This window comes from Eptesicus fuscus, chromosome 1 (assembly GCF_027574615.1).
Source record: "Eptesicus fuscus isolate TK198812 chromosome 1, DD_ASM_mEF_20220401, whole genome shotgun sequence".
Taxonomy (NCBI): domain Eukaryota; kingdom Metazoa; phylum Chordata; class Mammalia; order Chiroptera; family Vespertilionidae; genus Eptesicus; species Eptesicus fuscus.
Window position 1 is genome coordinate 94837007 of NC_072473.1, and position 18220 is coordinate 94855226.

At 38.2% G+C, this 18220-nt stretch overlaps 1 protein-coding gene across 1 annotated transcript in view; it reads right to left on the bottom strand.

The window, feature by feature from the left end:
• The window catches only part of AFF2 (ALF transcription elongation factor 2), a 494373-nt gene that overhangs the window by 473606 nt on the left and 2547 nt on the right, over nucleotides 1–18220 (bottom strand). The window contains 1 exon segment of the mRNA XM_054719638.1: nucleotides 8827–9687. Within this exon segment, the coding sequence (XP_054575613.1) occupies nucleotides 8827–9687 (861 nt within the window).

An 18220-nucleotide genomic window follows, 5' to 3' on the forward strand; every position in this document is an offset into this window, starting at 1 on the left:
AGAACAAAGTTGGAGGGATCACTATACCAGATATCAAATTATACTACAAAGCCACCATAGTCAAAACAGCCTGATACTGGCACAAGAACAGGCATATATATCAATGGAACAGAACAGAGATCCCAGAAATTGACCCAAGCCATTATCCTCAATTAATATCTGACAAAGGAGGTAAGAGCATACAGTGCAGTCAAGACATTCTCTTCAATAAATGGTGTTGAGCCGAAACCGGTTTGGCTCAGTGGATAGAGCGTCGGCCTGCGGACTCAAGGGTCCCGGGTTCGATTCCGTTCAAGGGCATGTACCTTGGTTGCGGGCACATCCCCAGTAGCGGGTGTGCAAGAGGCAGCTGATCGATGTTTCTAACTCTCTATCCCTCTCTCTTCCTCTCTGTAAAAAATCAATAAAGTATATATTTAAATAAATAAATAAATAAATAAATGGTGTTGAGAAAATTGGACACATACATGCAACAAAATGAAACTAGACCACCAACTTACACCATACACAAGAATACACTCAAAACGGATAAAGACTTAAATATAAGTTGTGAAACCATAAAACATCATAGAAGAAACCATAAATAGTAAAAACTCATACATCTCTTGTAGCAATATGTTTGTGGATACATCCCCTAGGGCAGTGGTCGGCAAACTCCTTAGTCAACAGAGCCAAATATCAACAGTACAATGATTGAAATTTCTTTTGAGAGCCAAATTGTTTAAACTTAAACTTCTTCTAATGCCACTTCTTCAAAATAGACTCGCCCAGACCGTGGTATTTTATGGAAGAGCCACACTCAAGGGGCCAAAGAGCCGCATGTGGCTCACGAGCTACAGTTTGCCGACCACGGCCCTAGGGCAAAGGAAATTAAGGAGAAAATAAACAAATGGGGCTACATCAAAATAAAAAGATTCTGCACAAGCAAAAGAAACCCTCAACAAAATTAAGTGGGAGCCCACTGTATGGAAGAACATATTTGGCAATGATACATCTGATAAAGGGTTAATTTCCAAAATATACAGGGAACTTATACAACTTAACAAAAGAATAATAAACAATTCAATTAAAATTGGGCAAATGAACTAAACAGACACTTCTCCAAAGTGGACATACAGAAGGCCAAGAGACATATGAAAAAATGCTCAAACTTACTAATTATCTGAAATCTGAGATTACTAATCATGAAAATCAAAATGACAGTGAGGTACCTCCTCACACCTGTCAGCATGGCTATCATCAACAAATCAACAAGTGATAAGTATTGGTGAGCATGTGGAGAAAAGGGAACCCTAGTACACTGCTGGTGGGAATGCAGACTGGTGCAGCCACTGTGGAAAAAAGTATGAAGTTTTCTCAAAAAATTAAATATAGAACTGCCATTTGACCCAGTGATCCCACTTTAGGAATATATTCTAAGAGACCCAAAACACCAATAAGAAAGAATGTACGCACCCCTATGTGGAGAGCAGCTACAGTGTTTGGACAGGTTCAAGCCTCGGACTAATGAGAGGGCACAGTCCTCTCATTGCCACGTGCAAGTCCCAGCTTGGAGGGCAGAGCCCTCCCAGCACAATTATAGCCATCAGCTATAGTTGTAAGCTTGAACCTATGGTCTGAACATGTGACCCCACATGCCTGAGTGATGTGGGCTTGATAGAGTTCAGGTGCATGTAATTGAGTAGGATCAAAACTCACGAGAACGTTGTAAATATCTTGACCACGTCCTTACTTTGCCTCGTGGCATCTGCCTATAAAATAAAGACATGGCTTGTAGTCCGTGGCGCTGTCTCTCTCCATCAGAGAGGACAGCATCCCGCTGAGATCCAGTTTTCATTCTCTTCTCTGTCTTTTCTCAATCCTTCACCACCCCCACTCGGGCTCACCAAACCTGGCTGAGCTGGCGTAGCACATAAGATGTCCAATGTGGGGCTGAGTATGCCATGGCCATGCCAGCCCGCCACACCCTTATTTTCATAGCAGCCTAATTTACAATAGCTAAGATCTGGAAACAGCCCCAGTGCCCATTAGATGAGTTTTATTAAAAAAAAAAAAGCTGTGGTACATTTACACCATGGAATACTATGCAGCAGTAAAAACATAAGGATATCTTACCCTTTGAGACAGCATGGAGGGACCTGGAGAGTATTATGCTAAATGAAATAAGCCATTCAGAGAAATATAAGTATCACATGATCTCACTCATATATGGAATCTAATTAACAAAATAAACTAATGAACAAAATAGATCCAGGGTCATAGAAGCATGAAGCAAAATGTCAAGTCTTTGAGGGAAGTTGGGCATGGGTGGGTGGGAAGAGATCAATTAAAGAGCTTGTATGCATATATGCATAATCTATGGACACAAACAATGGGTTGGTAGAGGCCTGATGTGGGAGGCGGTAGCAGGCTATAAGAGGTCAATAGGAAAAAAAAGGAGACATATGTAATACTTTCAACAACAAATAAATAATATTAGAGAAAAAATAAAAATCACAGAAGACCAAGACAGTTGCACTGAAACCAAATAGTCTAATTCATTTTTAAAAATTGAATATTGAAATAGCTGACATTGTTTCAGGATGCTGATAGCTAGAATCACTTACGTGCAGCCTTGAAAAGAAAAGAAACACACACACATGCCCACACACAGAAGAACAGGACTTAAGGAAATAAGAAGGAAGCTAAAAGTAGGGACATGTGGATAATCTTTACTATGCCAAAGTTGAGATCTATTACTGAGTTTTACTAGTGCTAATGAGAAAACAAAGTGACAAGGAGTATTGAAGGATAAGGAACACAAGGATGGAGAGCATGGTTTAGAACAACCATGTTAGCATTACTTTACAAAAAGCCTTTGGAAAACAGTTTCAGGAAAAGCTGATGCCTACAAACAAAGAAATTAGATGTGCTTTCTTGTAAGGGAGTAGAGAACACAGGGGTTCAAAAATTATTGCTAGATAACAATTTGTTTGAGATTCCCCAAGTCACTATCCATGAAGCCATTGAGAAAGTGATGTTTCAAGTTCAGCATCACAATCTGGCTGCCAGATTGCCTGTGCAGTCAAGACACTTTTAATAGTCTGGCTTTGTAGTCTTTTTGGACTTTGCCTCTACAAACATAAAGTTGCAGACAAACTGGCCAGTCCTCAGAATATGCCTTGCATGATCTCACCTCCCATTTTTGTATCTGCCATTCTTTCCACCCATCAATAATTGCACACAAATCAATTGCCCTCCAGATCACTTTCACCTACTGTAATTCCACCCAGTTTTCAAGGTCAAACTCAAAATTTCTTACATTCATTCTCTGTAAAACCTTCTGAGGTTACTCCTATGAATCATGTCTGATGAAATAACCCTATGATTATGAAAATTGTTTCATCTATGCCTCTCAAAGACACTTTTCCTAATCACCAAATTGTGGCAACCTTATTTGGATCCTCTCCTACTCCTCAGACCTCTCCATCATAAAGAATTCAAGGCTCCCTGTTCTACCTGTATTACTAACTACTTCTTTCAGATGCTCTGTTGGGCCCATTCAGCTGAAGGAGACACCAAAGATAGGGGGTGCATATTAAGAAGTGTGTTAAAGTAAATCAATTTTAGTTATGAATGAGACCAAGGAGTTGGATGAACTAGTAAACACACACACACAAAAAGTGCCCATAGGTGATGGACTGGAGAATACAAAACTTTCTGGATCCTGCAGTTTTATGGAATAAATGCTAAGGTCAAGGTCTCTGTTGGTGCCTTAGAACTATGAGGACTTTCAGAGGCATCACCATTCATTTCCAATGGGATGGTAATTAGAAAAGTTATAGCCTTAGACTGGATACTATTTTTTTCCATAAGAATGAACAAAAAACTCATGATATACATCAAGTGAAAAATGCTTAGAATGGGTTGCACACAGTAGCCGGATGGCCTTCTGTTCTTTAAAGCAGCTGCCACTATGGCAGTGATGGCGAACCTATGACACGCGTGTCAGCACTGACACGCGTAGCCATTTTTGATGACACGCGGCCGCTAGGCGGCTGCATGCCGAGGATGAAACATTTGCTGCTCCTGAGGATGAAACATTTGCGAAATAATGTTTTTTCCTCAAAGTGCCACACTACCCGAGTTATGCTCAGTTTTTTGGCGAAGTTTGACACACCAAGCTCAAAAGGTTGCCCATCACTGCACTATGGTTTCTGTGTGCCCAATTGGGCATATCCAGCACATTCTCTGCAGTTCTCACAAAAGGGATCTGAGATTCCTAACTACTTCATAATAAATAAATCCAATGACACTCACAGTGTTCTCTGTATGGTATATAAAGCAAAACAGGCACAGGCACAAACATGTGAGCAATAACTTTTTAGCCAGTTGACAAAACTAGTCACTAAAATAAGCTAAAGTCAAACACATAATTTATATCAATTCCATTAAACTTTTCTAAGAGACTCCTAGTTTTGAGGCAACTGGAGCCTCAGATAGTCTTAGGTCACACCAAGAGCAGTTTGTAAAGCAAATGAACCTTTATGGTGATGACACTCCACACATTAGTATTGTACTTATAAAAACTATTTATTTAGGATGGAGACACTTAATACATGTGATTGATCCTTTCATTTGTATGAATTATTTACTTCTCAAACAATACTAATAACAAATTGCACCAAAATGCAAAGCTATATAAATTGATGAACAAAAACATATCCAGAGACAGAGAAACATCGATCAGACAATCGAACCTCAGAGGGAAGGTAGGGGCAGGTGGGTATAAGGGGGACACAGACACCAGGGGGCTGAGGGCATGACTGGGGGTATGGCGGGTAATGGGGGGATAAGGAAACATATATAATACCTTAATTAATAAATAATATTTAAAAAAATACAGAATATTCTTATCCTAATGACAAAATAAACAAAAAACATCTCTAATAAAATCATGTATAAACCTGCATTTATTAACAAATTCATTTCCTAATAAAACACCATCTGCAAGCAACCCCCAGTTTCCACTAGCTATATAAAAAGGTATTTTACTGTTTTTAGATGTAGTTCCCAGAAAATTCTTCTAAGGCCAACTGTAGAACACATCAGTCTATTTTTGGTTGTCTGGAATGTTAATAAATTCTGTAACATTAAGTTTTTACACAAACAAATAATGTGTTTTTTAAAAAAAGCATGCTTCAATAGAAAAACTGACCTTTTGAAATAAAGTTGATTAGGCTTCTATTATCCTTAGTATCAATACATAAATTATAAGAAGCAGGGAAATGTTTCAATGATAGCCTATAATTAAAATTTCTCCACTATACATACAAGCATAGACACATAAAAAACATGGGTGCACACACACGCACATTTAATTTTATTCATCTCCCAATTCACAAATATAATCACATATGCTTTTTGTATATCTTAGAATATGTGTTTCCTAGTCATTCACTTCCCAATCCCCCAAAATGTATTTCATTAGCACACATGTCAGCCTCCTGTCACTAGAGCCAGGATAAGAGTTGGGAAAGCTCAAAAAAATGTGATTACTCTATGGACAAGCCTTTTTAGTAATAAAGTAATGCTACCACTCTTTAAAGATGGCTGCTTTGACTAGGGACCCAGAACTCAATGCCTGTAACTCTTGGCGCCAGGGACTGGGACTGATTCTAAAGCTAAGTGCTTCTGAAAAGTTCAACAATATATACTGTGCTAGTAATAGGGTGAATTTCCAGACTTGGTTAGAGTTTTAGCCACATAAATTCCATTAGGTTCAAAGCTTTATAATGTTCTACCCTGTCTATAGTCATGCTAATGTTTTATCTACACATTTCTGAGCTCTTTATTAGACTTTCTAACCTCTTACTTCTTTCCTTCTATTTTTGGTTTTCACATTACCCTTGGAGTCTGTTTATTCTCCTGACTTTAGGTCACTAAGATTCTCTCTACTCCTTTTTTTAAATCCGTCCTTGAAACCTATATTTTAAAATAAGTACTTCACTGATCTTTTATGATGACTTCATTGCACCTCGTCCATTTTGGTACAAGGCTCTACCAAAGTCTGTACCTTTCCTCACCAAAGGCTGCATGCAGTACACATAGATTGCTTATTGGATCATCATCTCTAGAGTTGATGACAGCTCAGAATCTCTTTGGAAATGTAACTCTCAATAGTGTGCCAGAGGATTGAGCAAAAACATGGAGTCATTTCTGAATCTGGGTCAGTCATATTGTAAATATATAAGAGAGAGGATTACAACAGAGCAGATATCACTTAAACTGTGACCTGTCATTCCAGGTATGAGTGACCTCTTGATGGGCACAGGCTGACAGACCTCTTGATGGAGGTCTGTGCTATTTGTAGACCAGTTCTGATTGATGGCTCTGCCATGTAAGGAGGGAACAACAGCAGACACCAGGGCAACAACAGGACAAAAATTACATCCCAGTCTCCCATTATACACCTTTTCAAAACAGGTTTCTTTTGGGTTTATAAGTATTACAATCCTGTATTAAGTCATCCAGTGGAAGTTGGGATTCAGGTTTCCAAATGACTCTGCAGAAGTAGAGTAGAATAAGACACAGGAAGACAGAGCACAATGAAAGAAATAAAATTTATGGATTTTCTAGCAATTGTTTATCTTTGTTAATGTTATTGGATTAACATTATGGCTGAGAAAATGTAATCAAGTTACCATTTTTGAAATTCATTCATTCAACAAATACTTATTGAATATCTACTATGTGCTCAGCATTTGCTAGGCACTTAAGATACAGAAAAGAATGAGACATTTCTTGCTCTCAGGGAGCTCACAATCTAGTGGCAAAGACAGACATAAACAAGTAACTACAATACAATTAAAAAAGTGCCTGTCAAAGTGTATACAAGGTGCTAGAGGAGCACAGAAGAAGCAGTTTGTAATTAAGCCTGGTGAAAGTGACAACTGAGTATACCTGAAGGAGAAGCAGGTCTTCACCAGGAAGACAAGGGAGGGTAGGGAAAGATATTGTATGCTGAAGGGGCAGCGGGGTCAAAAACAAGGAATTATGATAAAGCATGATATGATGGGGAACCACATGTAGTTCCATATGGCTGGGATTTCATCTGTGCATGAAGAAGTGGTGACATATGAAGTCAGAAAGGGAGTATGAAATCAGAGAATGAAGAGCTTTGCATGCAGAACTAAGATATCTGGACTTTTTCCTGAAAGTGATGAGAAGACATTAAAGAATTCAAAATAGGAAGTGACATGACAAGATATGCCCATTAGATCAATATATATGGAGGCTGGTTTGTAAGAAAGGTGCAACTAGAGGGAGGGAGACATGGTAGGAGGGGCTATCACAGCATTCCAGGTGAAAGATGCTCATGGGCACTTCAAAAGCAATGAGGGTAAAGAGGTGACAGATTGGGGAGATACTTAGGAGGAAGCTTGATAAGACTTGATGAATTATAATACAAAAAGCACAACTTCTTCAGAGATGAAACAATATTAAAAACATGCATTCAGAAAATACAACCAGCAGCCCCTTCTTTTGTATTCCCATAATCCTCTGAAATCACAGCATCTGCTGAGTATGAATAGAGGAAGAAAAGCCAGAGGACACATATGGTCAGACTTCTCTAATTCAGACAGCACTAAATTGGAATCTGCAACAATACAGATTATCTGTGACTCCTATTAATAATTTCAAACTATCTTCTTTCTCCATATATTTTCAAGCTTTTAGTCAACAGTAACTGGAATCCAATCTAAAAGCAGTGGCTTCTTACAATCAAGCACTTGAAGTATAGTAGGCAGCAGCTTATATGGTGGTACCTCAGGGGTACCCAATATGTGGCGCCCACCCAGGGGCCACAAGGCATAATATACAATAATTATAATTCATTCCTTTAGGAGAGGTTTTGGGCCCTTGGAACTTCTCTTTTACAAGGCAATAATTCCTGAGATGGGTAGAGCATTTAGTCATTCTAAACCCAGTGGAATTCTGGTGGAGGATAATACCTTGGATTTCATAGAAGGGTTCAAGATAGTGATGTAAAAGGGAAGATTAAGGGATATAGAAGATAACATAAGATCTCACCAATAAATAGCCTTGCAAGCACTTGAGAAGCTAAGATTCTTCATGGTCTTTTTTTTTTTTTTTTTGTTAATCCTCACCCGAAGATATGTTTTCCATTGATGGAAGCGGGGAGGAGAGACAGAGTGAAACATTGATGCAAGAGAGACATATTGACTGGTTTCCTCCCCCACACACCCAGATAGCGGTCAGGGATCGAGCCTGCAACCGAGGAATGTGCCTTTGATCAGAATTGAACTCAGGATCCTTCAATCCATGGACTGACGCTCCAACCACTGAGCAAAACTGGCTAGGGCAAGAAGCTAAGACTCTTAAAGATGCCTTCCACTTCAGGTTCCAGCAAACCACATTTGTACATTCAATACCTCAAAGAACTTTTGTGTTTTGTTTATGATATTGGCTAGTCATGGCCTGTAGTGACTCACAATCTTTTCATGGGCCTCATGGCCAATTAAAATCCCCAGTGTTATTAAATTTGTACATAATATTGCAAATGTGTTGTCTGAAACTACTTTAAAACTCCAACCTTTCATTCACTCAGACTGACCTTGTCTTTTGTCATTCCAAATTATGGAGATATTACTGAATTTGCAAAGTGTTAATCAGTCAAGTTACAATTGACAGAAGATCAAGACTCAGATTCTGACCATGAAGAATCACATTTATGGCTTGAGAAGGTAAATAAGAGCTTCTTGTGAATACTTTATAACAGTTATTTTAAAAAAAAGAACAAAACAAAACTTTAAAATTACTTACTTCACTTGTTTGGAGAATTGTGAACTTTGGCAGTTTAGTCTTTGAACTGGCTGTACTTGGTTTTCCATCCAAGAGGGATCCAAATGACAGATTCCCAAAACTGTTCTCAAATTCAATAGAAGGTTTCAGTGTTGGAGATATGTCTTGTGCCTGGTCCTGGCCATCCATAGGTCTCACATATGCAGTTGGTTTTTGCTGCCCCATGCTTGTTTTGCTGTAAAGTCCTGTTGGGAAGTTTTGAACTGAAAGGCCACTGCTAGGAGCCAATAAAGAGGAGGCAAGTAGGGGAGACCCAGGCACTTGCACTGTAAATTCAGATGCTCCTGGTGAATTAGATTGAAATATTTCTTTAAATGTATCACCTCCACTGGACTTGAGATAACTGCCTTCCTTTGATGATGGGTTTGATTCTTCAAGTCCTCCAACTTGAGGCTGTTCAGCTGGGTAAACAAAGTAGTCTTCCAGTCTAGGTTGGGGTTGATCCTGTGTAGATGGCTGCATCTTGTTTGGCTGACTACTGGTCTGGCTAGCTGGTACAATGCTAGTGTTATGACTATCCCGTGGCCAGTCAGGTTTTGATTTCTTGTTGCTGTGTATTAGAGTTGAATTCAGTATCACAACAGAAGGTGGAGGCATTGGTCCAGAGGGGTGAGTATTATCCTGGTAAGGTGGGATCATTTGGTTCTTTTGTTCTGGGAAAAAGCTTGGTTCATTTTTGTTGATGGGAGTCTGGGGCACAGAATTCTTTGGGATTCCCACTAGGTGATTCTGATTAGAATGGTTAGTTAGCAAATCCTTCATTTCATCATAGTTTCCCAGCGTGTTCTGGACTCTGTTGGCAAGTGCATCACCTTTGTTTGTCTAAAATAACAAAAAGATGGGGGTGGGAGAAGAAAGAATGAATAGGTTTGTGTTTCCTAATGTTAATGTTTCAAACAGATGTTCTAAGTAGACTAACATATAAGGTTCTCTAAAATTTTCATGCTGCTATTCATAGTTTTCATGTGATATATAAGAAAAAATCAGTAACGATATTGAAATAGTCTCTTGGAATGACTTGTGTGATTAACATTTGTATACTCCCTGGCTTAACCTTAAAAATGCTTACTGGGAGAAAGTTTTAAATTATGTTACTTATGAATTTTATTAGCAAAATACCTTACTTTAAGTCAGTTGAGCTGAACTGTTACATTCTACATTGTGATCAACAACTTCTACTTACTGATCATTGGGATTATAAAGGAGTATTTGACTTATATTATTCTTGACATTTCACACCTTCCCACTACAATATACAATGAAAAAGGCTTAGCCCACTGGATAAGGAAGAAATCAGTTAAACTATACACCTTCCCACTACAATATACAATGAAAAAGGCTTAGCCCACTGGATAAGGAAGAAATCAGTTAAACTATCCTATCATGGCTACCTTCAGTTTAGAAAAAGCATGGGATTTAACAACATCTAATTGAACTGACTTATGACTAAAGTAAATCTGATTGCTTTTCATCAAAGAACTATAAATTACTGGGTCTGCCTACATGTTCTGGGGGAACAGTATTTACATATTGATGATTCATACTCATTTACTTTGAAATGGTGCAACTGTTTATCAACAGTGACTGTGTCTTCAGTGATTTAGAAAAAAATTATTCAAGATTTTAAACTGTTACTTGAGTAAATCAAAACACAGATTTTCAAAGTGATGTTGGCAACTGAATCATTCTATGGACAGCCAACATACCAGCTATACCATCCCCTGTAGGATACACTAATCTTATTTAAATGGTGTGATTGCTTTTAAAATATTTAAGTTCATGAGTATTTTTAATATAGAAAGCATAGCCTTCATAACTAAAAATAATAGGGAGATATATAGTGGGAAATGACTGATGAAAACTCAGCTTTTCAATTTTGAAAGTGACTTTTTATTATTCTTTTTACCTAGTAAAGAGGTTATCAAAATAATCTGTTGAATTCAGAAAGGCAAAGTACTTCTTTGTGCCTAGGCTGTACTATTCTGGCCCAAGATGTTGCAATGAAACAAGACTATTGGCACCCATTGAGGCATGTGGCAGCAGGGCCATTGGATGAATGGAGAACACACTTACCCTATGTAGTGTTTATGTCCCAGGAGCCATAGGTTTGCTCTTCATGCACAGAGGGTATGACAACCTCCCACTGGTACAACCTCAACTGAAGCTAGATGTTTAACATTTAGGATTTCCCACACACCCTTAACACAACGAAGTCTCCTGGTGCACACAGAGAGTGTGCCTATCCAACTTTAGTATCTCAATCTAAACCTAGGCTGTATAGTTGTGTGCTATTCTCTGTATGTGAAGATGGAAGAATGTGAAAATGAATGGAGGGTGAAGTGCCAAAAATGAATTAAATCACCCAGGGAAAGAAAATGTAGAAAGATAAGATCAATCTCAAGAGCGAACCCTGGAAAACATCAACCTTTAAGAGACTGGGAAAAGAAGAGGAGCCAGAAAAAGATACCAAGAAGAAACAACCAGAGAGGGAGTCAAACTGGAAACCTTGGCTTTGTTATTAGCATGATTGCCATACACTGTATATAGTATTCAATTCATTCCATATGTTAAATCATAGAAGACACTTTCAAAGAAATAAGGGCAGTTTGGAAAATATGGTTTCAAAGATAAATAAAGAGTATTCTAAATATAGGCTAAGAGGAATCTGTGGGGGATGGGGAATTTTAGAAAACAAATTTATATATATATATATATATATATATATATATATATATATATATATATATGGATGTATAGGTTTCTTATCCTCAAAAACATCTTATATTATACATTACGTGCAACCTTGGTGCTGAAGTAGTGCTTAAACAATATTTCATATAATTCTCAGCTGAAAAATTGCTCCATTTTCAGAAGTATATTTGAAAGGCATATTTAATAGATAAAGACAAGTAAAAATCACTTTTATTCCCTAAAGGGCCTAAGTTTGTTAATTTTAATGGTAGAAATTACTTTTCAGCTAAGGCAAGGATAAACTCTTTGTATACATCTGTCTCTTCTTCAACAGAGTTGCACAATAAGCCATTTGGGCAGCAGCCAGAATGAGTTTCTCTATTCAATCCTTAAATTCAGAATAAAAATATTTCATTGAGCTGAGGGCCCCATAAGAATTTGATGCAAGGCATTGTTCTGGCCCCTCAAACTGTTTACCTCTCGGGTCAAATGACTGCCTAATGAACACTAAAACCTATCTTCAAGGATATTACCCAACAAGGGGAAACAGCTATTTCATTTACATTTTAAATGTCTTCATTTTACACTGTCTCATTCACTGAGTTAGGATATGCTTCTTTACATTAGGCAAAGAAAATTATATAACCTATGAGCTTTTTATTTTTGCCACAGCTACCAGGAAGCTCAAAGCTTAATTTATTGAATTTTCATTGAAATATCATTGAAACAGAGTTCTACAGAATCAGAAACTTGTTCTATGATGTCACAAAAACCACCAAGATCCCTCAAATCCCTAAGAAGTAATTCACTCTCTCTAGGCCAAACACATCAGGAGTCCAGAACATCAAGGCCCATTTGCTCGCAAGCAATTTAATCACATCCCTGTTTATGTTTAGCAGTAAATAAAATGAACAGGTTTATCTTTATCTTAATGGAAAGATAAAGTTAGGTTTTAATATCTCTTCATTTATGCCTATTATTGTAGTTATTTGAGTTTCTGATGCATACTTAGATTTAATTTTACATCTCTAGGTTTTAAAATATGCTTGAAATTAGGAGAAGTCCTAAACTTGTCAATGTCTAAAACTGTATCTACATGAATAATGTTAGAGGAAAATTGAAACTTCTCTAAATACATATAGAAAATCAACATCCTACTATATAGACTATACTATAGTTATGATTTATTTTCCTGCACAAAAGTATAAGCTTTTAAAAGTCAACAACTACCTTTTATTTAATTTTCTACCTTCAAGACTTAGTAACATGTATGGTACATATTTGATATTCAATAAATTGTTGATGAATTGAACAGAATAAAATTATAATTTATACCTTGCCTATGCCAAAATAAAGGATTTGGAGTAAAAGGTACATAAATAGAAAAAGTAAAAGTGAAGCTAAGTTGGTTACTGTGATTGAACATTAAGTTGAACACCAAGCTTCTTGGTAGCTAAGGCAATAAGGAAAAGCTCATAGCTTATAGGATTCTCTTTATTTTAGGAAAGGAAGCATACCCTAATTCATTAAATGAAATAAATGATTACCAGATACTAAAATATGAAAAGAAATTCTCATTGTTTTGATTACAAGAAGCTTTGAACAATAAAATAGTTTTCAGTACTAATTTTACCGAAAATGCAAAGATGTCTTCACATGGCTTTTCCTTCTGATTATTAAAAAGCAAGAGCATTGCATTAAAATCTAACTCAGGGAAGGAATGTCTGCATGTGGAGTTACAGGGTTAGGCTAATAGCTCCAAGTATTGGGCTTTCTTGTGCACTACTGTCATAAGAATGGAGTAAATATAAAGGAATGGAGGGATGTAAGCTCCCTTAGACTAGGTTCCTCACAGAGGAATTGTCTCAATGGGACTTGTGACTGGAACTGCATAGCAGATAGTTCAAGACTGAGTTCACTGGCTACACTTTCTGTGTTGCTGATTGAAGGAAGATTCATGTGTTTTGCATAACAGACATGTTGTGATTACAGACATGGTAATTCTTAACATGCATAGTGGTAAATTGAAAATATTCATGAGACACAGTTAGGCACAGAGTACACACAGGCACATAGCCTGAGAAGTCCACCATTCAATAATCTCCAATAATTATCAGTAAAGTCTAAGTGGTCAGATTCAACTCTCTGCCTTCCCACCATCTTAAATTTCTTAGGATGTCTATATAATAGAAAACTCAATGGGTCCTGCAATACATTTATGTAAATCTACAAAATGTACTCTCATTATATACCACAGCAACATCTAATTCACACTAAAGGTTATTTTTCACCCTCCAGAGTCTTAGCAATCCTATTAAGGAACAAGGTATTCTGGGCAGCCTTGACTGGACATTATAAAAATGCCAAAAATGAAATCCAGCCATTTTAATCAATTGTATGCTTCTTTCATTTTTGCCAATTCTTTATTTCCTGTTCTAGATAATTGGTTTATTCCTTAAAGGTAACCTCTACAGCCATTATTTTATGAGTAATCACAATTTCTCCATCATCAATGAAATGCTTTCTCTAAGTATTTGCAGGTATAAATTACATGTCTGGTTTGTGGCTCATAACTATCAGCTCTCCTTCATTTAAATCTTTTGCCTCTCATTACTTCAGGAAATGCAAAGTTGCCTCAGTTTGCTTCTTAGGCTATCTTCAAATCAGTAGCATGATTTAATCGCAGGACTAATGTGCTAGAAGGTAATTGTACCATAGTATTTATTTTTAATATAAGTAATTACATAACTTAAGTTTTGAGGTTCATTTTTTCTTTTATTTCATTTTAGCTAATGTATGTGACTTAGTGATTCCTTTTTTATAATTCTAATAATTCACAGCTAATCTATCCAAACTAAGTTGCTATTTCTTTCTTTAATTATAATAATGATAATACTTTGAATTTGTACAACACTTTACAGATTTCAAGGCAAGGTTTCCGGGGTATTTGACTTGATCCTTACAATAACCATGTGAGTCAGCAGAGCAGGTCTGGTCTCAATCTAGCTTCTAACTGACCCGACATAAATGACCTTAGATAAGCCACTTGACATCTCTATGTCTCATTGTCCTCATTCTTGTTGAGTTGTGAAAAGCTATAAATGTCAGTTGTTGTTGTTGTTATCAGGTATTATTTATATTATCAGGTATTATTATTCACTTCAGAGAGAAGGAAACTATAGGTTAGAGAAATGAAATTTCTTCTCCAAAGTCACACAGAAGGTAAACTTATCAGGTCTTCTGTAAGAGGATATCAATAGCTTCCTGCTACAGATATGGAATCACACAGAACTGGGCTTAGATTTACCAGTTATATGGATATTAAGCTGCAGAGAAGCAACCTCACCTCTCTGAGTCTCAAATTCCTCATGGGAAACATGAGGAAAATGCCTACGCCAGTTATTATAAGGACTAAACAAGCACATATATAAAGCCGCAGCACAGTGTCTGGCACAGACTAGGCACTTGGTACAGGCTAGGTCCTCATCCCTCCTAATATTCCCACACTAGACATGTTACATTTTTCAATCACTTTTAAAGACAGCCTTCTCCATAGCATAGCACAAACTAACTCAAATTTGAAATGTGTGAGCAACAAAAGCAACCATGCAGAGAGGTTACCCACCAACCAAATGTTGGAATAGTCAACATACTTTCCATTCTGGGAGTGGCAGAGATAAAATAAGAAAAGGAAGGAAATCATCCAGGAATATGAGAAATCACCATTTCTTCCTTCTGCCCATTCATTGACTAGTTTGTTACCACTAATAATGTTGGACAAGTGATCAAACTATATTTCAGAATTTAGGATGGCAAAAAGTTTCCTGAAAGTCCTGATCCACCACCAGGAATTTTGATTTTTTGGTAAGCATTCCAACCACAAACCCAAGGAAGAGTTTTGGCATGCCTTCATCTCTACCAGTAGATCATGAGCCAGCTCTGCTACTTATGGCATGCCAAGCTATTCCAAGGGTTTCCACACCAGTCCCGATATGGGGAGATTTTGGAGGTGCACATCAAGCACAATAGTATCACAATATGGGGAAAACAAGAGTTCTATTGTCCAGTGATCACCCAGAGAACCCTGAACATGGACATAACACAAAATAGCACAAAATAGCAGCTGACCATCAAAGTAATGGTGAAAGAAAGAGAATTACTAGGTTATCAGCTGTTAATATATTCCTTTCTTTCACAGTGTTTACCCAAGAACAAAGGCTTTTCCTCATCAAGAAGGATAAATGCAACAAGCTACTAGTTACATAATAAGCCTGGCCCTGCACTAGACTAATGTTCCCATTGGTGTCTCTACCAGGTGTGCCCTTGACATATCAAGACAAATGGCTTTTAAAAACTTCTGGCAATGTTGACAAAAGATTTTTTAACTGCCTACTCAAAAATATACTGCTTACATCTAAAAATAAATTCATATCTACATAACACTCCTTGTTAACAAGAAATGGTATTTACCTTAAAGGTATAAGACCACTAATTGAGCAGGACTGAAATTATAATAGGGGGGGTGGTAATCAAGGATGCCACATCTTATGATAGTGTTAAGTATGGAGTAAATATTGAATTTTAAAGATTCATCCTCTGAATAAAGCTCATTTTTCTAATCCATCCAAATATAATATATAAAACTCATCTGGCTGTTTCTTTTTCTCAAGATTGGATGAGGCATCTATCATCCTTTGACCTCACTTCCACTCTCTGGAAAAAATGGAAATCACAACTTCTGGCCCTGCCCCCAATCTTCCCTTCACTCTCTTGCTTTGTTCTCATTGTAATGTTCCATTGCCATCTCCCTTCTCGTGGCTCATCACTCTTCACATGTTCTTGATTTTGTATTTTATCATTAACTCTGCCTAATATCCCATTCCCATTTACTTTCCCATGGCTCATCACTCTTCACATGTTCTTGATTTTGTATGTTCTCATTACCTCTGGGATCTTGCTCTACTTACCCCATTTCTCCCTCCTATACCTTCTTCACCCTTTCCTTCTTCATTGTCATTGGTTCCTTCACATCAATCTTTAAAAATATTCAAGTTTATTTCACTTTAAAAAAGCTTCCTTCCATATTTATCCCCTTGCAATCTAATTTGCTTCCTTTCTTCCTCCCTCAATACAAAAACTCTCTGCAATATCAAATCTACATTCACTTCCTCTCTTCCTTTATTTTACTACATCCCATTTACTCTCCAAACCCTTACAGTTTGGCTTTCCACAATGACCGCCAACATTAACAATAAAAGAACTCTCCTGCCCTAGTCGGTTTGGCTCAGTGGATAGAGCATTGGCCTGTGGACTGAAGGGGCCAGAGTTTGATTCTGATCAAGGGCAGGTGCCTGGGTTGTGGGCTCGATCCCCAGTAGGGGGCATGCAGGAGGCAGCCAATCAATGATTCTTTCTCATCATTGATGTTTCTATCTCTCTCCCTCTCCCTTCCTCTCTGAAATCAATAAAAAAAAAATATATTAAAATAAACTCTCCCTAAGGTCACTAATTATCACTTAACTGCCAAATCCAACAGCCACTTTCCAGTCCTGACCTTTCCTGACCTCTCTGATATGTGTAACTAGCAAATCCCTCCTCCATAAACCTCTTATTACTTTGGTTCTATTAAATGATTCTCTCCAAGTTCTCTTTCTATCTTTCTTATTATTCACTCATTTTTTAGCTTACTTTCCTTGCCTCAGTTTTTACCACCTATAGGGTGTCCCAAAAAATGTATACACATACTTTGAATAATTATAAAGGCAGTACTTTTTAAAACAAATTTCATTTTGAAAATTGAGCTGTTAAAATATGTATATGCTAGAGGCCTGGTGCACAAAATTCATGCACGGGGGCGGGGGGGGGGGGCTGTCCCTCAGCCCAGCCTGCACCCTCTGCAATCTGGGACCCCTTGAGGGATGTCCCACCGGGCCTAAATGGGCAGTCGGACATCCCTCTCACAATCCAGGACTGCTGGCTCCCAACTGCTCGCCTGCCTGCCTTCCTGATTTCCTCTAACCACTTCTGCCTGCCAGCCTGATCACCCCCTAAACACTCCCATGCCAGCCTGATTGATGTCTAACTGCTCCCCTGCCAGCCTGTTTGCCCCCAACTTCCCTCCTCTGTCGGCCTGGTCACCCCTAACTGCCCTCCTCTGCAGGGTTTATCGCCTCCAACTGCCCTCGTTGCAAGCCTGGTCCCTCTCAACTGCCTTCCCTTGCAGGCCTGGTCCCTCCCAACTGCCCTCCCCTGCTGGCCATCTTGTGGTGGCCATCTTGTGGTGGCCATCTTGTGGCCAAATGGGGGTAGGATCTTTGACTACATAGGGGCAGCTATCTTGATCTTGTGTGTTGGAGTGATGGTCAATCTGCATATTACTCTTTTATTACATAGGCTAGAGGCCTGGTGCACAGGTGGGGACCAGCTGGTTTGCCCTGAAGGGTGGGGTTCCTCTGGGGTGTGGAGAGGCCTGCACGAGGGGCCTGTGGTGGTTTGCAGGCCAGCCACGCCCCTGGCCACCCAAGCAGAGGCCCTGGTATCTGGGATTTATTTACCTTCTACAATTGAAACTTTATAGCCTGGAGCAGAGCCAAGCCTCCTGCTTGCTCTGTGGCCAGCAGCCATTTCTCTTAGGATTGATGGATTTTCTATAATTGAAACTTTG